The sequence below is a fragment of the Acartia tonsa genome, chromosome 10 (assembly GCF_053477335.1).
Source record: "Acartia tonsa isolate MP-2025a chromosome 10, ASM5347733v1, whole genome shotgun sequence".
Classification (NCBI taxonomy): domain Eukaryota; kingdom Metazoa; phylum Arthropoda; class Copepoda; order Calanoida; family Acartiidae; genus Acartia; species Acartia tonsa.
Genome location: NC_137269.1, coordinates 7,110,888 through 7,136,400, shown reverse-complemented (window position 1 = coordinate 7,136,400; position 25,513 = coordinate 7,110,888). Strand labels below are relative to the sequence as shown.

Sequence of the window (25,513 nt, the reverse complement as noted above, 5' to 3'; positions counted from 1 at the left end):
AAAGAACATGTCCTAACTTTTGTAGTTGTTGAGTAGTAGATGTGAAATGATCCATAGAATTTAGATATGCAATCGTTTTTTTTGTAGACCTCTGAATTTTGAAGTAATTTAAGTTTTGAAAAAATTAAGTTGGTTTTAAGGTACTAAAATGCAACAAAAAAAGAAGAAAATTGCCATTATGAAGAAAAATAGTAAGATCTTTAATTTGACAACTTACTTTTTTATTTCTGTAGAGTAATTATTAAAAAAAAGGGGGGGGGGGTTAATGCAACCATCTCGTAATCAGTGATTAAATGGCACTTAGAATTCGAATTTCGATCTGAAATTTTGCATGAATAATCCTTGGTAGGTCTATTTTCCCTAAATCGAACAAAAAGTTGGAAAAGTAAAGGTTAACGGCTGGCGGCTCAGCCGTTTTGCCAGTTTTTGCCAATCTTAAGAGCATATTAGTCACGAAACCTATCTCCACATAATACTCTTTCTCGCTCAAAAACCCTATCAAACGGTTCTAGCCGGTAGCTGTTGGTACTAGAAATTTAAAATATTGTTATTGCTATCATTTAACATGAATTAAACCAAAAATATGTTTTAAAAAGTTGATTCCTACGTAATTAATGATGAATTTGCCCTGAAAATAGGCAAAATACGGCTAAACGGCTGAGCCGCCAGCCGTTACTTTTCCAACTTTTTGTTCGATTTAGGGAAACTAGACCTACCAAGGATTACTCATGAAAAATTTCAGATCGAAATTCGAATTCTAAGTGCCATTTAATCATTGATTATGAGATGGTTGCATTAACCCCCCCCCCCCCCCTCTATTTTATTGAACCCTATTGAATCAAAACTTTGAACTTTGGGAGCTCGTCACGAATGGATTAGAAAAAATCACAAAAGTTAGGACACGTCCTTTAAAAAAGGGGACGTCTTAGGGGCGGGGGTGTAAGGGGGTGAAAACCCACCACAATGTTTTTTTCGGTGAGTGAAAAATACTGGATTTTACCCCTCCCCCACTAAAAAAAAATAATTACCCCCTTAAAGGATATTTTGTCCCCCTAACCCACTAAAAATGCGTTGACGTTCTTGGTTTGAGATTCAAAATGTTACATCAAGTTAGTGAGATTTTTTGTTTCTTGATAATTAATTTTATTCGACAATATTATAATATTATCATAAAATGGTTTTCTAAAATCACAAATTCTAAGATTTCAAAATATTTTAATTCTTACCCCCCCCCCCCCTCTTCTTTTAACATAAATGGCAGTTTTGTTTTGATTTTTGAGACTGTGTTTCAATTTGTACAGTTTAATCAAGTCTTAAATATTACAATTTGTAAAACATTACAGTAAAGTTAATTTCAACAAATAACATTACAAAATATTAGGTCAACTTTAAAACAAGTTTATTCTAAATTATGGTTAGGCCGGATATCCGGGCAAATTCAATATCCGACCGGATACCGGATATTGAAACTATCAGGATACCGGATATACGGCTGAATTATAATGCCGGATAACCGGTAATTTGCTGGATATCGAACGTTGGCCCGCTATCCAGCCGGATACCGGATATCCGGCATAAAAAATCAGCCGGATGTCCGGTATAAGGCCAAAAAAGTATCCTATAATAAATATTATTCTAAATTTTTAGTTTAGGCGTTTCTTTGATTTCAACGATCTTTTTGGGTATTTGCAGTACCATATAGACAGGGTTCTTGAAAACGAGCACAAATGGCCGCGGATTTTTCCACAGTATCGGACACACAGGCGGGTAGTGCGCATTTTCCTAAATAAAACAAAATATCTAAATTTTATGGTTACTATTTTTAAAAGCAAGGAGAAACAGATACCTTTAATCGTTAATTTAGGTATATGATGTATGAGTTGTCCTATCGATTTAAAACTGTTCAAGATGATTACTGTAATAGTTAGTAAAAGCCATTTTAAAAATACGACGAATCGCCACTTAAGGGGCGTTGCCACGAAAGGGACTATTCCAGACTTTTCAAGTGTTAATGTTCAATTGTACTAACGTTTAACTTTAAAGCTTCGGATTTATGGAGGTTGTCATTGTCAAGATTCATTAAAATATATTTGCATTCTGACCGAGTTCGAGCAACCCAAAATACCGAATTTACACGGATTTCAAATATTTGGTACAAAAAAGTGGATTATTAATCTGAAACAGAATGGTATTCGAATTAACTGGTACATCCATTTACCAATACCTCGTAAGGGCGGGATTCTCCTTCGATTTAAGTAATCATCTAGAGAATCCAGAACATCATCCACGTGTAATGGGATGCGACACCCAAGGATATTAGGTTAAGTAACATCCATCAGACAACCGACTATTTGATTGTTCGACCTTTGTCTGAGGAGTCCTAACTGTGCATGGTATTGAGTTGCGTCAGTTTATGGGCCAAGGCATTCCCCCTACTCTTACTATTTATGTCGCGCACCTGACATAGTAGCATTAGAAACCATTTTTAACGTCTTTAGTTATGACGCGGTTTCGGCCCGAGATTCGGCGCGGCGACGAGCATATGAGCTACGTGTTGAGCAACGATCGCGGGTTACCTTATCCTCTAGATCCCAAAGCTCTGGCATAGCACAGCCATCTCGTTTGACAGACAGGCACCACCCTTGGGATATAACCACATAGTCAACCTAGATAGTTAATATTTTATCGACTGTTAACCTTACATAAAAATAACAGTAAGAGGATGTCTATCTGTCTATCTGTGTGCACCGAAGGATCTCTCTTCAAACTCTAGGCCAGGGTGAAGTAATAATTGAGTAGCTTCCACAAGAATTGCGGATTAGTTTTAATGTAACATAGAATACACTCAGCTTACCAATCAAAGATTAGTCAAAGGATTTTTCATTAAAATCTTCATGTGCATCTGAATCTTAACTTAGAGAGTATAAGAGCTACATATATACATAAGAACAGTTCCAGTATCGCTTAATATCCGATGGATTAAAACCAGTTCTCAGCCATACTGAAAAAATATGTATAACATCGTATTATATCCATTTTTCTACGAATGTAAACATGTCCAATTATGATCTTAATCTGGTTTAATCTTATAATTTTACACTTTTGTTGTTCGCGGAAACCTGTCTTAAGTACAATCCGATATATAACTTGTTTTATTACACAATAACAAACCTGCATGTTCTTGAGAATCTGGAATACTTGTTCTTGAGGTTTTCTACTGAATATTGTGTACACAGATTTGGTCCTCCCCCTGCTGCCTATATCCTCAAAATGGGGATGATTCACAACTGGCCGACCTACACAACAAATACATACTCTAATGAATCATTTATTACAATCATCCTTTTATGAAAATTACAAGAAGTCTAACTGTGATTCTATTTCTGTAGCCTAAGATCTCGATAAGGGGGGGTTTTTAATGCAACTATCTCGTAATCAATGTATAAATGGCACTTAAAATTCGAATTTTGATCAGAAATTTTGCATGAGTAATCCTTGGCTCAGCCGTTTAGCCGTTTTTTGGCTATTTTTAGGGCAAATCTGTCATAAATTACTTAGAAATCAACTTTTTGAAACATATTTTTGCTTTAAATCATGTGAAATGATACAAAAAAACATTTTTTAGATTTCTAGTACCAGCAATTACCGGCTAGAACCGTTTGAAAAAGTTTTGGATCGAGAAAGAGCATTAAGTGGAGAGAGGTTTCATGATGGATTTCGCTTGAAAATACCCAACAAATGGCTAAACGGATGAGCCGCCAGCCGTTAGCCGCTACTTTTTTAACTTTTTGTTCGATTTAGGGAAAATAGATCTACCAAGGATTACTCATGCAAAATTTCAGATCAAAATTCGAATTCAAAGTGCCATTTCTACATTGATTACGAGATGGTTGCATTAACCCCCCCCCCCCCTTACTGGGGCATTATAGTTCTCTATTACAGTTAAGCTTCTTATAGTTCCAAGAAAGTTGTTGTTATAGATGTTTGCATACCTGTAGAGAGCATCAAGTTTGCCATCAAAGGCATGGAGCCAGCAAAGACAGACTGGTCGTCTGTGTTCTCACCAACCCAGTCAAATAATTCCTCTGAAATAATTGAAATACTTAGTAGTAGTAACTAGTCGCTACTCCCCTAGCATCTAGTGAGTCTAGGGGTAAGAATAGAGCCTAGAAATGGCCGGCCTCGATCGAGCCAGACAAAGGCTTAAATATAAATAGCAACAAAACCATCCTGGGACTTATGTAAATCTTCCACTAAAAAGAAAATAGCAATCACAATTGCTAAAAATCAGATGATTAGAATAAAAAATGTTATAGGTAAAAAACAGCGTGTTTTACATGGACGTATGGGCTTTCTGGTAATAATTAAAGAGCTACTCGTGGAAAGTTTGAAATCTATAGGACAATTCTAACATGTCTAACTGAACGAAAAACAAGAGAAAAATTATACCTAGAAATCCTTCGCCTTTAAAAATGTGAAAAACTGACCTAGTTCTGGATCCGAATATTCTCCCATAATTTTTCTTTGCTCGCCAATATTATGGATTCCCTAAAAATAGATAGACATTTTATGTGTGTCTGTGTGTACCGAAGTATCTCGCTAACCACTGAACCGGTTTTCCTTCATAGAGAAGCTTTTTATAGGTTCAGGGGGAGGGTACCACCACCCTAAACAGAGAAAACACCCCTAGAAAAAAATACCATCCCCTCATTTTTTTTCTTTTTTTAAAAACAGATATTGAAAGTGGGGCAAAGTCGATTTACCCCCCTCGACCTCAAGTGACCCTATGGGCCTCTAGTGGGCGTTGCCGATGAAAAAAAAACATATTATTTTAAAAGATACCTTGTTCAATTAACAAATTATCTCACCTGATAGGACATGGCAGCTACAAGAGCAACAATAAATGCAATCTGATATTCTCTTCCTCGGAATGTGGCGGCTAATCTTGGAGCCGCCAAAATAGCCGCAAAAATGCAAAGATGCGGCGTCAAGAATAATTTTAGCCTGGTGATAATAAGTGTTAGGTTAGGTAAGAAGTTATGCAAATTAAAAAGGGAATAGTAGTTTTCGTTCCGTAAAGTAAAGTAAAGTTGTGAGTAAGATTCAAGTCAAATGCGCTTATTAGATCAAACTGTTTTTAAATATGAGTTTGATTATACTATGCGTTTGGTCAACATTAAGAACAGTTAGACTTAGTGCATTTGACTGGAAGCTTGCTCACTATTTCCTTTGTAAAAACAGGTTAAAATTTTTGGTTGTTTAATCATTTACAGTCATATTATCTTTCTTCAGGGGTGTATATTCTGCACAAGATTAATTTTTTTCCCTGCTGCAAAAATTTTTACTTTTTCCCCTTCTAGTTTTTTCCAGCAAGGAAGGGGATAAAATAGAAAAAATCTTTTCAAAACTCTTTATTTTATTCTTTTAGTTTTTTTCACCAAAGAGGGAAGAAAAATGGAAAAAATGCTTTCATTTCTCTTAATTTTTACATTTTTTTACCCCCCAACCACATATTTTTTTACCCCCCCCCCCCCCCTTAGCAAGATCAAATTGGCAGAATTTATACCCCTGTCTTTCTTATATAAAAGTAACATGATGTCTAGGTATCTGTCTCTGTGAGGTGAATAATCTCGCTAACCCACTGTGTAGCTTCTTATATGTCCAAAGAAGGTTTAAAACTTTTTAAAGGGAGGCTTCAAGAGAAATGGTCTCTGAAAAAGATAGTTATTTCTTTTTTTTGCTGATTCTCTTTAAACCTTTAAACTTAGAATTGAAAGTTGAGGGTGAACTCCACTTCCCTCAAGTGTCCATAGAGTCCTCTAGGGGCACCTGACCTGTTGTGAGGGAATGGGAGAAATGGACCCCCACCCCATCCCATTTTCAATATTAGTTTTATTTAAAGAAAATTAAACAAAAACATTTTCATTTTTTTTCTAGGGGCGATTTCACTGGGAAGGTGGGTTCTACCCTCCCCTAAAATAGTTATAAACCTTCCCAGGACCTATTAGAAGCTTTACTGTAAAGAAGAACCATATCGGTTCAATGGTTATTATTCGGTAAAGACATGTAGACTCAGATATAGTTACTTTTATCCAAGGATAACAATTGTTATTCCTCAAATTATCTGTTATTTGATTGACCCGACACTTTCCTCATGATTAGGACAGCCATGATGGCATAGGCACCAGTCTGTATTATGTTGTAACAAACACCTGGCTTTGGTAACTCTACATTCTAAACAAATATATTAAGTGGATTTAATAAAGAGTATTCAAAACTCAAGGGTCTAAAGGGATAAGATAATGGACGAAAAACTATTTTACATCCACAATGTTGTTAAACAAAATTACCCCTTCAGTAGATTTAAATTAATGGTGGAAAAGTTTAGACACTCAAGATTTTATAAAAGTATACCTAGTGTATATATGAAAGTGTAAAGTATACAAGATTGGAATAGTTAATTCTAGCATCGTATTATAAACAGCTTTCCGCAGATATAAAATGAACAAGATTAACATCAGTTATTTAGCCGGTGCCTTCGGCATCTCGGGGCTAAAAAAACTGAGTTTAATCTTATGATTGTCTATTTTTATATTCGTAGAATGCTAGACATAGTTTTTTTCGTATGGTTGAGAGACGGTTCTTATCCACCGGATATTAATCGGTTTCCGTCAAATGAAAACGAGAAAAAGAATTTTGAAAATTCTTCAAATATATTCAGTGTGGCCACAACCAAAAAAATACTGATACTGAAGAAAAAAAAGGAAATACTGAAAATACTGAATCCTGAAATAAGAAAAAATACTGAAATACTGAACAAAAAAATACAAATACTGAATAAGTATTTTTTTATATGATTCCTCATTTCAAAATTTCATATCATCATAGCTTTATTATTTACTAAGTATATTTGCGATTACTTTTATTTAATGAAATCTTCCAATTTTTAACATGTACAAAACGGCCTGCTTAATTGCTTCAAGATCCATATCAGATCTATATAGGAAATAAATGTCTATAAACGAGCTCAAGTTTTCTAAGGAATATATGATTAAAACTCATAGTGCTCCAATAATCCATAATAAACTCTCATTGCCCAAAACGATAAGACCCATTATTTTACTTTATTAAAAATAAATTCATTTTTTTCATTTCATGTTGCTATTTACCTTATATTGATGTATTTAATTTCTAATCATAAAAAAGAAAATTTAAATTTATAATATGATAAATTTAAGAAAATTAGGTTTTAAAAGAATTCGATTGTGGCGACATTTTGTGTGTTCAAATATTAAACTAAAATTGTAATCATCATCATTAACCCTTTGGTGATGGTAATGTAAAGAAAAAAATATAATTTAAAAAAATCTTTTAAAAATCTTTTAAAAATCATTTAAATTATTAAATATTTACTTTCTTTTAGATAGTAATGCCGGGTGAGGAAAATAGATTTATTGAGAAATAGATATGCATATAGAAAACTAGCCAATAGGGAGATAATTTTATCGAGCCAACTCTAGTTAGGGGGATATTCTAAAGATCTTTTAATTTTGCACCAATTAAGCAGAAAATGACTGATAAATATTTTAAATGATTACAAAACTTAAATACTTTTTAGTTGAGTTAAGAGCTTAGACGTCCAACCTTTTTTTTTTTTTTGGGGGGGGTAAAATTTTTTTAATGGGGGGGGGGGGGGTAAAATGGCGCAAATTTTTTTTTACCCCCCCCTAAAATTTTTACCCCGGGGGTAAAATTTGTTTGGGGGGGGGGGTGATTACCCCCTATAAAATCTGTTGGCAGGGGTAAATTTTGTTTACCCCCCCCCTCAAAATTTACCCTTGGGGTAAAATTTTTCGGGAGGGTAATTTAAATTTTATTAAATATTTAGTATTAAAAATGGGCGCGAAGCGCGCAAAATTTTTTTTTGATAGAGATTTTTATTATGGGGGGGGGGGGGTATTTACCCCCCCAAAATTGTTTGGGGGGAGGAAATACCCCCTGCTAAATAGTTGGGGGTGCCGTAAGCACCCTTAGGGTAGGGGTAAAATGAAAAAAAATAATCACCACTTTACCCCCCCCCCTTGGACGTCTATGGTTAAGAGCATGCTAAAAAACTTTACCTTCAATAATCATGCAAAGTACTCACCTTAGCATATTCATTCTATTAATAGACAAAAAAAATATCTGAAAAAAATACTGTATAAAAGCATCTCAAATATCTAAAAAATTTATATTTGAGATGAAATTGAAAAAAAATGTATTTTACCATAAAAAAAAGCAAAATTAATGTACAAAGTTATAGGGTAATTTAAAGGAAAGTAAAGTGAGGCGCGAAGCGCTGAAGAAAAAAATCTGACGTCAACTACTTGAAAAAACATCTTATTTATGCAAAAATTTTTGGAATTTAAGAAATAATGAAAATTCTGAATCATGAAAATTTCCAAAAACTGAAAAATACTGAATAAAATTTTCAAATACTGAATACCTATTCAGTATTTACTGAAAATACTGAACCCCCAATTTCCAAATACTGAAGAATACTGAATATTTTCAGTATACTGAAAAATGTTGCCACGCTGTATATTGATCCTAGCACGAGAAAAGACGATTAAAGTTCTTCAATTAACACATAGTATTAATAATATCATAAATATTAAAAAGTTTAATTAGGGGAAAAAAATACCTCCAAATTTTTGGTAATCATATTTTTCATCAATACCAAAACCGGATAAAGAGTGCAGAGGACCGCCAAACAGGCAGCGGGTAACAGGAGGGTTTTGCTCAGCAACAGGGGGGTTTCCCAGCCAAGAAAGTCAAATTCTGATTGTGTTGTAAAAATAACTTTATGATTAGGTTACCAATTATAAAGTTTTTGTTATAATTTTTATTTCTAGCAACTAAACCCCTAAAGGCCTCTAGGGGCACTTGCGGGGGGTTGAGTTCGAGGGGGGGGGGGGGTAATTTTTTAGGGGAGATTTCTCTTGGGAGGGTGGTGATACCTTTCCTAAAAATGGTTAAAAACCTTCCTAGGAATTATGAGAAGCTGCCATACATAAAGAAATAAAATATCGGTTCAGCAGTTAGCAGGATCCTTCGGTACAGACAAACATACAGAGATCCTATTACTTTTATATAACAATAATTTTGTATTGAAGGAGTAAAGCTACTCTATAATTTTATTGAGTGCATAAGTTTTCAGAAGAAATATGTAAGTATAAACAACAATGGTCTATATATGCATACAGGATTGCTCATAATTCATTGTTAATTATAAATACTATTCCAATATAAACATGTTAATTAGTTTTTTTATCGCATCGAATTATAGACAACTTTCTGCGGATAGTAAAATGAAAATTGTTAAGATCAAGTCCTGGTTTATTGGCCCCAAGGGGACCAAGGCTTGGGCCAACACATCTAGTCTTAAATTCATGAATTTTTAAGCATGGCTCGGAACCATTTTGAATTCAGTGGATATTAATCAGTTTCAAAACCATACTAAAATATTATTTTATCGTAGCTGCTCTACAAGTTGACATCATAAAGGTATTGAATTCCTTTAGCACAATTGTAGAGCTGTGTGTTGAAACTTTTAAAATTTGTAAATTTTGATTTGAAAATTTCCATTACATGGGCATCGTCCTATTAAACATTATTTATCTCTAATCATATGAATAAAATATATGGAAGAATGGTCCGGTTATTATGAAACTTGTCAAAATCTTTTTATAATTGTAATAAAAAAGAGCAAGTCTTTTTTAACTTTATAAACAATAAACATTTTAAATTTTTGAAACTTTATGGATTGATAATCAAGGGATGGGCCGGATACCGGATGATTTCTAAGGCAGGATATTGAAGTAGCAGTCAAATTTCTTCTGCGGTGGCTGGCACATGCCAAGTACAGCTGCCGCAGCCAAAAATCATGTTTTGAGATTTCTAATATAAAGTTTTCAAATAAATAAACATTTTCTTTAAAAAAGTATCTTTAGCTTCAAAAATAAGAAAATTAAAGCCATTTAAAATTTAAAAAATTGAGATTTTTAAAATAATTCAAAATATTAGGTATATTGCCAGATATCCGACCCAACCCTAAAAAGCTGGTTTTAACCTCCTAACTGTATGAGAATAAAAGTAGTTTTAAAAATAAATAATGTTCCTGTAGCATCATAGCTTTGGAGAGGCCAATTTTGATTCCAACAGAAACAACTCCAAACAGTAAAATCTATAAAAATACTTGTTTACCTAAGGAATTAATTTTACATTTTCGATACAAATTGTAAAAAAAGAACGAGAGCCGAACCACTGCTGCCGCAGAAAACCGCCATTGTCCGCCTATTTGTTTTGCTTTTTCTTATCTAACTAGACAATTTGAAATCCTTTGCTTCACACCCATTAATCTTAAATATTATATAAAAGGGTGGCCGGCGGGGGTGGGGGGAGCAAGAGGTGCTATTTGTATTTGCTATTTGAAAGTAATATTTAAAATATACCTAAATTTTTCTTAAACCTTAAAAATACTAAAAGGTCTTTATGTTACTACCCCAAAAAAACAAAGAAAATCAACAAAAAAAAGAGTCAATTTGGCATGGAAGTTGTTTTAATGCGATAAAATATTTCAAATTTCTGTGATGTAACTCTTTTTTAATGGAGATCCTATGTGTTTTAGGCTTCGCCCCCCTACCCCATTTTTGAAACTAACCTGAATTGTAATTTTTATAAAACTTGGAAGAGCACTTAGAGGGGCATCAAACAGCAGACTAAAAAAATTATAGGTAAAGAATCAACAATGTTTGGAAATCTACACAAAATTATTCAGAAGCCTATCTTATAAAACAGTAATTAAAATCTCATATTTGTAAGCCTAGTCAGGAACAGGACATTGGACTGTATATCAAATTCTAAAGCTAATGAACACGTTCTGCCAATCGTTAATTTTAATACTTTTAAGGTCTAGGTTGATTTATGATCGGTCTTTACAAAATTAAGTGTCAAAACTTTTTCAATCATTTTAACTTTCTAAATCGTACATAACTGTTACAGGAACCACCTTGCAAAGTTTTAATCGATAGGACAATTCGAACATTCTAAATTAAGAGCTATCCGTTTCGGACGTTCTCTAATTATAAAAAAAAACTATGCTATTAAAGATGTAAAAATACCTTATTAAAATAGAAGCCGATAGTGAAGCAAACAGCATAGAACTAAACAACATCTCATTACCAAACATCAGAGCAACTGCGTGTAGCAGACCAATCAACTAAAAAAATATCCATAAGTTTGTTTTGTTTTTAAAGATATGTATTTCATAGAGAAACATATACATACAAAATTACATATAATAATACATAATATAATAGACTTTTATTTACATCAACATAGCTTGGTAGCTAGGAATTAATACGAAAAAAAGTAATCACTGTGTTATTAAAAAATTAAGAAAATCAGAGATAAAATTAGTTTCTTGCCCTGCATTTTGTAACAGTTTGAAGGGAAATTGGGTTAGGAGAATTGTATGGGCATACAGGTTGTTTTTATTCCTATTTGAAATACATTCTTCTTTGCTTAATTTGAGTGATTTGTCCTTTGCAGCTAAAATAAGATTTAATAGTTGAGGTAAAAGCTTTCTTTTAGAAAAATAAATTGAGGTTGTCCATTATTATACTTAATATCTAAAAGACAGATAGTTTATGAATAAAATAAGAAGGAAATATACAAAAGAATAATGCATGATCTGTATTGCTTTCTGTTTTACATTTGTTGCAAATATTTGAATCGACTAATTTAAATTTAAATAGTTTATTTTTGCTTGGTAGTGTTCGATTCAAATATACAAATGTATGGACAAACAGACAAAGTGAGTTATAGAGCAGATGTTCAGGTGTCAAAATAGAAAATACTTAAGAAAATAAATCGCGAAACCTTTATAAGAATTTAAGTTGTCATGTTTTTTAAAAGACAGATATACAGACAAAACAATGTACAGGCCATAGAAAGATTCTCTGGAAATTTTAGATGCCTATCTTACATAGAAGCCGAGAAAATTAGAATTCCCCATAGAGTTAAGGACCGACTGACGGACAAAGTAAATTATAGATTAGCTTCGCAAGTAAAAGTATCCTCTAGTTAACAGTGGAGCTATTCTAATATTGACAATAGCCGTCAATCCACCCTTTAAAAACATCAAACTTCAGGCGATCTTATTTCTTAGAATTATTTTACACATGACATGTTCTTTGTTTTAAAAAAATTTGTGAAAAAATACCATTCTCCCATTTCAAACCAATTTATAAGCTCCGCCCAATTTTTGGAACCAGAATACTAATCAGCAATTGACATTGCAGATTCGGATTGTTAGTTTTTATGACTTATGTTTTTTATCAATTAATGGTGGGTAGGATTCAAAGATTTTTGTATTCTATTTTCACAGTAGCTTTTCATGGTTAGGTTAGGTTAAGTAAGGGTTAGAAATTGGCCGCTGTAGGGGCTAGAATTTTTTTTATTTACAACAAAATATTAAAAATATTGCTAGAATCCGCAATCCACAATCTGAATCCACAGATTAATGTGATATTTTTTGGGTGGATTTTTGTAAGAATTCGAATGTGACCCTAAGATTGGACGGATTGCCAACCCTATATAAAGTAGTAATTTTAATATTCAATATTTTTAGGTAAATGCACGAAGAAAATTACTTACCACTGAAATATTGAAGCTAGCCAAAACATCTTTAGATATAACTCTGAAGACATACAACATGTACACAGCACACACTTGGGTAAACAACATAAACTGAAAATATAAAAGTAAGAAATCTATGAGATCTCGAAAACGGCTGTAGTTTTGTATTAGCCTTTATCAAGTTACTCCCCCCCCCCCCACCCCCCCCTACTCTAACAAAAGTATCTATTTATATTCTAAAACTAATTGAAAGGATTTATTTAAAAATAGTATTGGAATGGTTTTTAGCCATAGTTATGACATCCCAATCCCAATACTACAAAGTCTCTAGATGCTAGGAGCGCAGCCGCTACCTACTTACAATAATTGCCAATCTATAATTTTTCTTCATGTTATTGTGTTTATTTAAAATTCATAGAACTGCTGTAAACAATAGGATATATAGGTTGGAAGGAATTTTGAAGTTAATTAATTTTGACTAATAGGATAAGTGGATTAGAAACTACCTGCGCTCTAATTAGGTGAATGATGTACGACGCTTAAGCTATTCCAATCAGAGCGCAGATAGTTTTCAATCCACCAATCACAGATGTCAATATTAATTAACTTAAATTGTATTTCCGCTTTTAGATAAAGAATTATAAAAAAACGAATTTTATAAAAAAAAATCCTTAAAATTTGATGCAGATTTCAATTCTCCCCCTAACATTAAAATTCCTTCCAACTTATATATCCTAGTAAACAATCCTTATAATAAAGTTTGATGTTTGTTTGTTTGTACCCGAGGATCTCGCTAACTGCTGAACCGATCGGGTGCTCCTTAACAGGGTAGCTTCTCATAGGTCCCGGGAAGGTTCATAACTATTTTGGAGGAGGATAACACCACCCTCTCAAGAGAAATCGCCCCTATATAAAAAATTAACCCCCCCCCCCAAAAAAAAAATCTTTTGGGATTCAACTCCTCCCTCCTCAAGTGCCCGAAGCCGCTAATGTTGAAATACCTGGGCAAATTGCCAACAAAGGATGAATGCCAGTGTTGTTAGGGAGATGGAGAACAGGTTTTTCCATCCGGTTTTCACACAGTTCAGGGCACAGGTTACTGACAGAACCTGAAAAAAAGACCAATATTAGGTATTTTTTTTTCAAAGGAAAATAACAAACCAAGAAAAAATTAAAATGTTTAGGTATGGCATGAAAAGAATTTTATAGTACAGGGCATAGGAGGATTCCGAATTCAAAGATCTTTAGCGATACTGCAGATAGGTCCAAAAAAACATACCTCCATCATTTTAAAAGGGCGTTCACATCCCCTCTGAACTCCAACAACATATAATATTTTATCTGTACTTGTTAATAAAAAAAAATTGGCTCTTTCACCTTATTAAGCACTGATAACTTCCCTGCCTAAACACCACCCCACCATATACTTCTTAAATAAATTTCGAAAAAGGGTAGGTAGCCTTTTTATTACATTAGGTCAGGTTAGATTTATTGAGTACTGTGTTAGGGAATCAAAGGTATAGGCTCCGCAGCTTCCCCCCCCCCTCCCCCCAATTGGTTAGGCATAGAAAATAAAACCACCTTCCGAGAGGGAGAGGACCTCCCCTTTATTATTTTAAAAATAAGTGATAGGGGGGGGGGGGGGGGGTCAGTGCGCAATAGGGAATGAAAGCACCAAAGTTTATTTTACCTGTAGAAGACAAATTGGAAAGGCAAAACTTTCTCTCAGAGGCGGTGTCCACATCACTCTACAAATAATAAAAATATAAAAGTAACATGATGAGTGTCCCCTTCCACCTTAAGTGCCTCTATAGGCCTCTAGGGGGCGTACGTAGACGCTTGAAAACAACGGCAATTATATCTATAAAACAAATGTCATAGACAAAAACTGTACATTCACTGGTGCTTTTTAATATTCTATTATACACTATCTCTACCCAAAGTATAGGAAGAATCCAGCCCAAATAAGGTAAAACTTTGAAAACTAAATAAAAAAAAAGACAAAAAGACGTGCGAACATAAAACATCTAATAAAATGTTTAACCTTGTACTTTCTCCATGGTTAAAAAAGAAACAAGCGGTGGCTATCACCCCTCCAATCAAAGACTCTAAATAATGAAAAAAATATAAATAGCTAAAAAATATATTATTGTGTGGCAATTTTCAACATAGACTTCAAATTATTTTATCCCTCTTATAAAATACATTAGATTTCCTATCCCATTGAAGCTTTAAAACCCCTTATATTAACCCCCTCAAAAAAAGCTTGGACGTCCATGGTTACAAAGTTAGTCTGCAGTTATTTTGGATCTCAGTTGGTATTATTTACGTATCGCATCTTAGACAGCTTTCTGCAGATATTAAAATGAAAAATTATAATATTTATCTTATGATTTTAATGTAATGTTTTTAATATGATACGATACAAGATTTTTCAGTATTGCTGAGAACCGGTTCTAAATTCTAATCCAACGGATATCAATCGGTTTCTAAGCTATACTGGAAATGTTTTCTAATTGTAAGAAAATTATGGTCATTTACATTATTCATTCATAATATTATTTCAACACAATAAGACGACATTGTAGGTAAGTTACGCGGCAATCACACACCAACTCAGCTGTACCATGCTTTACAATCAGCTGATCTATGTTTACATTTCAATACACTTGTACCTGAAATAACTGTAGCAAGAATGAAGAGTACAAATGTTGTGAGTCCGGCACACAGCCATACTCCGGCTAGGTAAAAATGTGGTGGATCCTAGAGAACGAAAATAATTGGATTATGACAAAGAAGGAAGTTTAATCTGCACGACATCGAAAAATGTTTGATCCTATGTTTGTTTTTGTCTGAAGATTAAGATTTTAGTTACTACAGAACTGATTGAGTTCTCCCTGTAAGGAGAGCTTAACTTTGGTCTTAGATGGGTTTATGCTATTTCAATACCCCACTGAGGAGTTAATTGGTGCTATAAATGCTATTTGATAAAAACATTCAGTAAAGAACTAGGGTAAAGCGGGGCGAACTCGGTGTTTTTTTCGGTTTTTTGAACCTGCAAATCGTAAAAATTATTTTTTTTGAATGGGACCAAGACCAGTAGAAAGATCTCGGAAAAGTCGATCAGGTCCTAAAAGGACGTAAACCTAGGACTTTGGGAAGTTTGTCAAAATTGATCTCTAAAACGGCACCGACTTCGCCCCGCCTTGAGGCGAAGTCGGTAGGGCATTTTCAAGCTTCGAAAAATCGATGACGTATTGATTTTATTACAGCATGCCCAAAAGGTAAAAGTTGCTAAATGTAATAAAGAGTATGCACAAAAAATTTTATTAAGATAGGTCAATTTTTTCTACCAAAAAAAATAATTTTTCCGAAGTACGCGAAATTTGACTTTTTTTCGAAAATTTTTTTGATAAAAAACATAAAAATACTACTAGAAAAAATGACTTTTTATGACTTTAAAGGCCTGATCCTTAAAATTCAGGCAATTTTGAATAGATTTGGCCAAAAAAAAAATAGTTCTATTAGCAAAATTTCCTTTAAAAAATCAAGTTGAAAAAAAGAGAAAAGTTTGGAAAATCTGTGGTCGATTTTCCAGCTTCAAAAAACCTATGACATATTGATTTAATTACAGCATGCCCGAAAGGTTAAAGTTGCTAAATGTAATAAAGAGCATTCACAAAAAAAATTTTGAAGATCGGACAATTTTTTCTAAGTACGAGAAATTTGACTTTTTCTCTCGAAAATTTCACTTTTTTATATAAAATTGAAAAAGTTAGTATAAAAAGTGAAAAAACCGAATTCGCCCCGCTTCACTTTTAGTCGATTTAAGAAAAAACTATACAAGCTTTTTTAAAGTTTTAAACGGAAATGGATAGCCTATTAGATTCCTAATAAGTCCCCTGAAGACGTCTAAGCTCTAGCTCTTACCAGTTTTTGTCCAACTTACCGTTTTTCCGACCGAAGCAAAAAAATCGAAAAAAAAATTTTTTGTCGTCCGACTTTAAGACCCAATAAGTACCCTAAAAATTCATCTCACAAAAATTTCATTTTATACTTTTTTGTAGGCAATTTAATAAGGAACAAATTTGATTTTATGTTTTTTTTCTGTCAGTCGATTAGAACATGGAGAAAAATGTCATTTAATGAAGGTGGTAAAAAAAATACCGACTTCACCTCAAAACCGGGATCGCCCCGCTTTACCCTAGGTACTTTATATTATTGGAGGATGGGAGAATAAAATAAGTTTACCTGTAATCCTTCACAGCTGTAAACGGGCGCCATGCCTTGGCCCCTTTCAACCTTCCAACATTCTTGGCTGGAAAAAATAAATATATTTATAATGAAAATAATAGTTAAAACCTTAAATATCTATGGGTTTTTTTGGGAGGGGGTAAATTTCACCTAGAGACTATTTCTCTTGGGAGGGTGGTGGTATTCTCCCCCAAAATAGTTAAAAAACCTTTCCCGGACCTATGAGAAGCTACTCTGTAAAGGAGTAATGAAAAGGTTCCAACTTTTTTTTTTCTTTTCTATCAATATTACAACAAATTCTAGCAATGTCCAAACGTTTCTAATCTAGGTATATAAGGGTAATTGTGCTATTATGTTAAGAATGTATATCAATTTATTGTCCATTGTCTTATCCCTTAAGACCCCTGTCTCATTATCTGTTAATATATTACAGACCTGATAAAGCCAGACTGATTGGCCATCCTGTAGAGGGCTCCAATGACGAGCTCTGGATACAGGTTGAACCTCTTCAGTGTGTTGATGGTGTCGGGATATTCGGTCTTGTTATTCCTGAAAAAGAAAAAATTAGAAGGGCTCGGCAGTCATAGTCGCATTACGTTACTCTGAACATTTTCCTGGCTCAACACATTTTTATAACCGCAGACGTTAATGTTCCTACTGCTACTATGACAGGTGCACGACATTTACAGTGAAAGTTTGGAGAGGGCCTGGTCCAACTCTTTGATGTGTACGTACAGTTAGGACTACAAGATAAAGATTGCACATCTTAAAGTATACGTAACCTATTACTCAGGTGGGCAGAAAAGTCAAGAATTTCTCCCCTTTAAAGATGCACATAACACATGAGTATAATTTTCAAGTCTTAATATGTTAATACTTTCATAGTACAAAATAGAAATTCTTTTATATGTAATTTGGAAAACATATTTGTATCACCTAGTTCAAATGTGTTTCATGGAAATATTATAACAAATGTATAATTATACCTGTATAGCGCATATAATCCATCTGTAAATGTATCAGCATTCACCAGAGTTTTGTAGTACGAATAATACATTCCCATTTCAGTTCTGGTTACAAATATAAAGCTTTTTACTCTTTTGTACAATGTACATAAAATGAGTGCAAAAATACAAATTTTCTAGCTTAAATTACGCGGCTTGTATTAATGGTAGAAAAATACATTTGACTTTTTTCTCACCCTTCCTAACATTTTTCGACGTAGCTACTAACACCAGCACAAACACCATAAAGAATTTACGTGCATATTGAGTCTCCTCGAACTAGCAGTATTTAAAAGTTGTCAAAATAGACGTGCCTTTGTATTTCAGACTTGATCCTTAAATCAAAATTAAATTATAGGTTAGCGAGATCCTTATATACACACAGACAGAGATGGTGATACTTATATAAGTATGTTATTAACATGATTTAACATAGAATAAATAATAAAATATACCTATTATATTTATAAATACGAGAAATATTGTACGTAAAAAACGTACATTCCTAATAAAAATAAGTTAAATAATTTCCTAGTTACCTTTTATCAATACATTTAAGTCTACTAGCAGCTACCTGTAAAGGAGAACCATAGCGAACTGACAGACACAAGATATCCTATTACTCTAATTAAAAGAACTAGCGTCTACGCTCCTAAAGGCCTCTAGGGGCACTTGAGGAGAAGAGAGTTGAATTCAATAAAAAAACATGGATTACAACATACATAAGTAGCGAAGCTCAAAAGTTATTTATAGGCATCTGGAAAAAAATTAACTAAAAATCAGTGAGCAATTAAAATTCATTTTTTGGGGGAGGAGGTAGTTTTTTTTCTAAAGTCAATTTCTCTTGGGAGGGTGGATGGTGATACTCTTCCCCAAAATAGTTATAAAACTTTCAAAAACCTATGAGAAGCTATCCTGTTAAGGAGAACCATATCGGTTCCGTGGTTAGCGAGATTCTTTGGTTCAAACAAACAGACATCCTGTTATTTTGTACAAAGTATATCCTATTATAAGGACCAGCGACTACGCCCTTAGAGGCCTCTAGAGGAACTTGATTAAGGGGGGGGGGGGAGTTGAATTCAAAAACCAATTTTTTTTATTTAAAAATAAAAAGTAAAAAACAAGGATGACAACATCCTTAAGTAGCGAAGCTCAAAAGTTATGGATGGAAATTTGGGAACTATTTAAACTACTAGCAACTTCGCCCCTAGCCTTTAGGGGCTCTGCCCAAAGAGGTGATAAAAAAAATTTGGGCGAAATACGTAAAAGGACCAAGGAAATCCCCCTTTTGGGGGGGTTAGGGGTGTCCCACCCTCCAAGAAAATGGCCTAAAACCACCACAGGACCTGTAGGTATATTCCCTGAAGAGTAGAATCCGATCGGTTCAGTGGTTACCGAGATCTTAAGGGACGGACAGACAGACGGACAGACAGACGGACAGACAGACAGACATCGTTCTACTTTGTATTATAGATAGAGTAGTGTCGTAAGAAATAAGCATTTAACTTATATAAATAAATCACAAAACCTTTTAAAAATATATAATAACGTGAAAATCTGGGAATAAATTCAGCCCCCCAACCAATAAGCAAATCTCAATGAAATTTAGTAGAAGTATTAAGAATGAAAACTAATACAATCCCTAAAATTACAACCGTCTATCAGGATTATGAGTAGAGAAAATCAAAAACCTATACATCTAGGAATCGATCTAGCACTGCAACAAATAGACAAACCTTAAAGAAACTTTTTGAAAATATGTAGAATGTGAATTTATTTATTCCCTGAAAATTTCAGTCGTCTATCTTGAATAGAAGTCGAGAAAACCATAAAAAAAGAAAATCTAGGAATAGATCTAGCACCCCAACCAAAAGGCAAATCTCAATGAAAATATGTAGAATGTGAACTTATTCAATCAAAAAACAGGAGCCGAGAAAATCAGGTTTCTCCGATAGCATATAACGGACTGACAAAGTGATTATAGAGTAGCTTCGCTAATAAATTTTTTAGTGAGGGAGGGGGGAGTAGACCACCCCCATTTCTGATTTCAATTTTAAAAAGAAAGAAAAAATAGGGGAAGGGTGGTGATTTTTTTCTAAGAGTAATTTCTCTTGGGAGGGTGGTTGTACCCTCTCCCAGGACCTATGAGAAGCTACCCTGTAAAGGAGAACCATATCGGTTCAGCGGTTAGCGAGAACCTTCGGTACAAATAAACTGACAGAGAGACATATATCCTGTTATTACGTACTAAGTATATTCTATTAAATAAAGTAGTAAGTTTTTTGTCTGATGCTTAAGATTTTCATAACTACTTCACACAGTTACCGAGATGGTTTTAGGCTATTTTTCTACCATTTTGAATACAGGTTCTTGAAGGGATATGGAAGGACAGAGAAAATAGCCTACAACCTCACATAGATCATGTCGGTTCAGCAGTTAGCGAGATTCTTCGTTACAGAAAAAAAAGGATTTATAGGATAAACAATAAACATATAATAGGATATAGGGTTATTTTGTCTATTGCTAAAGATCTCAGAAAATACTACTCTTTAATACAAAGTAAATCAATGCCTGTCTGTCTAAAGCTTAAGATCTTGGTAACCGCTAAACAGATTGGGTTCTAATCTTCAGGGAATATATCTACTGGTCCTGTGGTAGTTTTAGGCTATTTTCTTAGAGTGTGGGAAACCCAACCCCCCAAAAAAATCAACCACCCCTCAATTTATTTTTGTAAACTAATGCAAATCAGCGGGGTGGGGGAACCCCCACCGCACCCTGGGGCGAAGCCTAAATGAAATGTTAGCTGCTGGATAAAATAAATATAAAAGAAATAAAATATGTTTTTAAAAAAATATGGTTATGAAAATAGGTAAAAAATCGATAAAAACCGATAAAAAAACCGATAAAAAACCGATAGATGACCGATAAAATGGATAAAAAGCAAGTTATGTCAAGCTACTCTATACTTGGGTATGTGTGTCGGTTCCTACGGAACCTATACGGTATGATTTGAGGTTAAAAAAATGCTGTTTTATTTAATATTATCAAAATAAGTTCAGTGCTTACAAAAAGTCGAGGGCAAAAATAGAATAAAAAGTGCGAATAGAAACAGACAAGCGAAAATCTTAAAATCTTAAAAAACTCAAAATCTTTTCCTGGATGGCTTAAAAAGAAAATCAATAAAAAAACAATGTTAATTACACTTTGGTATTGACCAATGTTGAGTAAAGGGAAAGAAAAATTTGCATTCTAATTAAAACTCGATTTTGTTTAGGAAATAAGTAAAACATTTCTTCTTAAAAATATTTTTATTATCAATCAACTTAATTTCAAGTGGGAGGCTGTTAAAGATAGTTGGAAAAGAGTTAAGAGGGGCGTGCAGGAGAAAGTTTCTATTAGTGCCTGGTTCGTAAGCAAAGTTATTCCTGTTCCTTGTGCCGTATGTGTGTCTGTCTTGAACAAAGTTCCAAGTGTTTTCAAAGATTTTAGGGAAAATACCTAATTTATAGGTGTGCATGAATTTACAAACATTAAATTCAATTAAAAGATTGAATGGGAGTATGCCATTAGATTTAAAGAATTCAGCTGTGTGAGCTCTGCTTGGTAAATTTTCAATTATTCTAATGGCTTGTTTTTGTAGTTTAATAATTGGTGCTAACAAATACATAGGGCAAGCAGTGAACAGGAGACAACAGTATTCGATATTCGACTTAATGTAAGAAGAATAGAGTAACCTTAAATGCTTTTTATCCAATAGGTGTCGCATTACTTTCATACTATAAATTATCTTAGAAACTTTACTATAGACTTTTTCAAGATGATAAGAAAACTTCATTTTTTCATCAATTTGAATTCCTAGGTGCTTGATACTACCCTCGTTGGTACCGCTGACAAGATCCAACTTAGTAATTTTTGATTCATCATTTTCATTGTGATTATTCATATCTACATAAACTTCGAAGTTGGTCTTAGCTGCGAGCTCAGCGGGGGTGAGTATCTCTCGGGGGGAGGAGAAGACCATGCATTTGGTCTTGCGGGGGTGTATGAGAAGTTTATTGGCGTTGTACCATTGGGTCAATCTGGGGACGAGTTCCTTTGCAAGATTTATTAATTGAATAATGTTTTGCTTTTCAAGAAAGCCCACTGCGTCATCAGCAAAGAGATTGATTAGTATCTCTTCACTGCATAAAACAAGGTCATTTATGAAAATTAAAAAAAGAATAGGTCCCAGGACTGACCCCTGGAGTACGCCAATAATAATGAATTCAATAGTAGAGGAGAAAAGACCCTTGAAAAATACACGTTGCTTCCTATTTGCATAATAACTACGGAACCATTCGAGTGCAACCCCCCTTATCCCTGAATTCTCAAGTTTACTAAAAAGGATATCTCTATTTATCATGTCGAAGCACTTCCTTATGTCCAAAAATATGGCCATACAGGAAGCGCTTCGACTGAGTGCTTGGGTAATCATTGTACTTAAATTTAATACATTATGGAAGGTTGAGATCCCTTTCATGAAGCCAAACTGGCGATTGCTAAAAAAAGACCGATCCTCTAAAAACTTAACCAGCGTGTCACAGACATATTTTTCGATGGGTTTGGAAAAGTTATCAATGAGAGAAATGCCTCGATGATTATCTGCCTCGCTGAGTGAACCAGATTTGTGAAGGACAACTATTTTAGAAGTTTTCATTTTTTCAGGAAAAATGCCATTTTGAAGTGATAAATTATAAACATGTGTTAAGGGGGTGGCAATGGTATCAGCACAGCAAGACAAGACAAACATTGAGACATCATTGATGTCTGTGGAACGCTTAGGTTTAATGCTACGGATAATATTAATAACCTTAAAGGGGTACAATGGTTCAAAAAAGAGGGAATCCTGACATGGGGGGGGTAAATATTCAAAAAAGTTTTTGGGAGTGGTAGGAATTTCAGGCCTTAAGGAAGACCCAATTTGACTAAAATAACGATTGAATTCATTAGCTATTTCTTGATCATTTTCGATTTTGTTTGGGCCTACTTTGTATTATAGATAATATACTATTTTTGTAATACTTTTTGTACAAATACAAATAAATATACAAATACTTTTATACTTATATTTGATTCTTTTTCTTTAAAAACTGAAGATACCAAAAAATAAGACTTCTTAATCCTAAACTGAGCACCATATTATATCTCGGAAAATTTACCCAAGTATATAAAGAATTTGAAAAAATTATCGTAAAATCTATTAAAGGGATAGTTGCATGAAATGCATTTAAACTTGAATTTAGTCAACTGCATATCTCTTTCTGTTCAATAGTTTAAACTAAATCTATAGGACATATATTTTAAATCCATAAGTTTAAACTGTAAGTTCTAATAACATATATGCATAATTTACCTACATATTTTTGTTCTATGAAAATTGAAGATATTATTGAATTTATTTGATATAATACACCTATTGTTTTTGCAAAAATTTTCGTACAAAACATACAAATTACTTTTCTACTAATATTTGATTATTATTCTTAAAAAAAAAAACGTAAAACGTACAAAAATACAAAATATAAAATACGTTACGTACACATCTCAATATAACGTCCAGAACGTACTCAGATTCGATACGTTACGTACAAAACGTACATTCTGGCCAGTCTGCACTAGTCCCCAAAGTTTTATTTTCTTATTCGTTGACTTAATAACCTTGGGGACTTTTATTGAAATTTGATTGGTTGGTTCATTTAGTTTTAACCACTAATTGTAATCTACAATAAGTGAAATTTTGTGTGTCATCATTGGGGATGTACATCAATTTATCGGACATTGTCTTATCCCTTTAGATCCCGTTTCTAGTGATTTAGATTTAGTGTTAAGAAAAGAGTAAATTATTAAGCTTCCTGAAAGTCATTTCTCGTTCCAGGTTGGACAGATGACTGAAGTGGCGGTCATTCTCGAAGAGAGTGGCCACGTGGTGGTGGTTTAGGTATCCACTTATCAGGGCCAGCAGGAATATCAATACTTTGTAGCCCATACTCCATCTAATGGTTATCATGTAGGGTTGGCAATCTGTCCAATTTTTTGAACGGATTCGGATTCTTACAAAAATCCGCCCAAAAATGATTAATCCGTAGATTCCTGATTCTTATTTTTTTTGACGAATTCCGGATTCTAGCAATATCTTAAAAGATTTTCTAACCTTTACTCAACCTAACCTAACTTTGTTAAAAATTGAAATATATATTTGGACCAAAAAACTCAAGACGCTAATTTTAGCCTAGCAATTCACAATCTAAATCCGCTTTTAAAAGAACCGATTGCGGATTCTGGATATAAAAATATTCAAACTTAAAGATGTAATACAAATGTCTTAGTGTTTGTTATGTTCAGGCCTAGCTATTCTAACAATCAATTTTACAAAAAATCACGAAACCTTTGAAAGTAAGGTGGGGGGTGTATCTTGTTTTTTTCATGTAACTAAAAAGGGGTGGGTGAGACTGAGAAGGGGGTTGTGGGGAAATTTTCCTTTAGAATTGATTGTCAGATTATCTTTCCCTTTTTCCCTGGTTATTTTAAGCTCTTATGACTATAATTTCCGAAAGCTATCTTTATCCTAAGAAATTCAACTGTCAGTGTTCACTGTTCATAGCTGACTAATTGTATAATGATACTTACAATTTTAGGACTTGATTATAGAAATGCATCGTTTATAGCATTGTACTTTGTTGAAATATGAATTCCAAAAATCAAACAAATAAGAAAATTAAAACATACAAATTGGCCAAAAAAGTAAATGTTTTATATAAACGTACGGACATTCTGGTAACGATTATAGAGTTGCTACGCTTTCTAAATCGTACCTAACTAATACAGCATGCAAAGTTAGATATCGATAAGACAATTCTAACCTATTTAAATTAACGTAAAGATCCAACTGTCCCGAACGGACGGACCTACCCTAATTATAGAAAAGCCTCGCCTTTAAAAAATGCAGAATTCACAAACTTCTCAAAGCTGGCCCTAGGAAAAATTTCCCTGTTTAAAGGGGGGGGGGGGGGTAATGCAACCATCTCGTAATCAATGCGCAAATGGCACTTAAAATCTGAATTTCGTTATTAAACTTTATCCGTTTTTGATTATTTTTAGGGCAAATCTATCATTAATTACGTAGAAATCAACTTTTTAAAAACATATTTTTGCTTTATCTCAAGTGAAATGATACCAAAAACAATTTTTTTTGAATTCTAGTACCAGCGGCTACCGGCTAGAACAAGTTAAAAACGTCTGGGAGCGGCAAAGAGTAGGATGTGTCGATATGGCTTGTGAGAGATTTGCCCTGAAAATACTTTGCCGTTACTTTTTAAACTTTTTATTCGATTTTAGGAAAATAGACCTACCAAGGAATATTCATGCCAAGTTTCATAACGACATTCGGATTCTAAATGCCATTTGCGCTTTAATTACGACATAGTTGCATTGAAACCCCGCCCCCTTATTACTACCTGTTTGGATCCTTAACTGGCTCTTTAAACGTAACTTTTTTCCTCCGCGCATTTTGTTTTTCTGTTTTACACATTTTTAAA

At 33.7% G+C, this 25,513-nt stretch overlaps 1 protein-coding gene across 1 annotated transcript; it reads right to left on the bottom strand.

The window, feature by feature from the left end:
* Window positions 1-1,119: 1,119 nt before the first annotated feature.
* LOC145330286 (protein C-mannosyl-transferase DPY19L1-like) lies at window positions 1,120-25,513 on the bottom strand. Its single transcript, XM_080174925.1, has 22 exons — window positions 25,433-25,513; window positions 23,834-23,971; window positions 17,922-18,008; window positions 17,371-17,484; window positions 16,933-16,999; window positions 15,357-15,444; window positions 14,726-14,789; window positions 14,372-14,429; window positions 13,683-13,790; window positions 12,700-12,792; window positions 11,163-11,260; window positions 10,703-10,760; window positions 10,162-10,225; window positions 9,560-9,644; window positions 8,684-8,822; window positions 6,154-6,234; window positions 4,869-5,006; window positions 4,488-4,548; window positions 3,993-4,085; window positions 3,172-3,296; window positions 2,577-2,666; window positions 1,120-1,782 (listed from the first exon to the last, which is right to left on the bottom strand). Exons 1-22 carry the CDS (start codon window positions 25,504-25,506, stop codon window positions 1,636-1,638), a joined length of 2,070 nt encoding a protein of 689 aa, XP_080031051.1. The 5' UTR covers window positions 25,507-25,513; the 3' UTR covers window positions 1,120-1,635.

Bases quoted from the DNA above. Each gene is read 5' to 3' on its own strand.
- LOC145330286 (XM_080174925.1), bottom strand. From the start codon at position 25,506: ATGTGTAAAACAGAAAAACAAAATGCGCGGAGGAAAAAAGTTACGTTT. The intron at 15,445-16,932 runs GTAAACTTATTT...TTCGTTCTCTAG, and splicing joins ACAGCTGTGAAGGATTACAG to GATCCACCACATTTTTACCT. The intron at 14,790-15,356 runs GTACAAGTGTAT...TTCATTATTTAG, and splicing joins TCTTGCTACAGTTATTTCAG to AGTCTTTGATTGGAGGGGTG.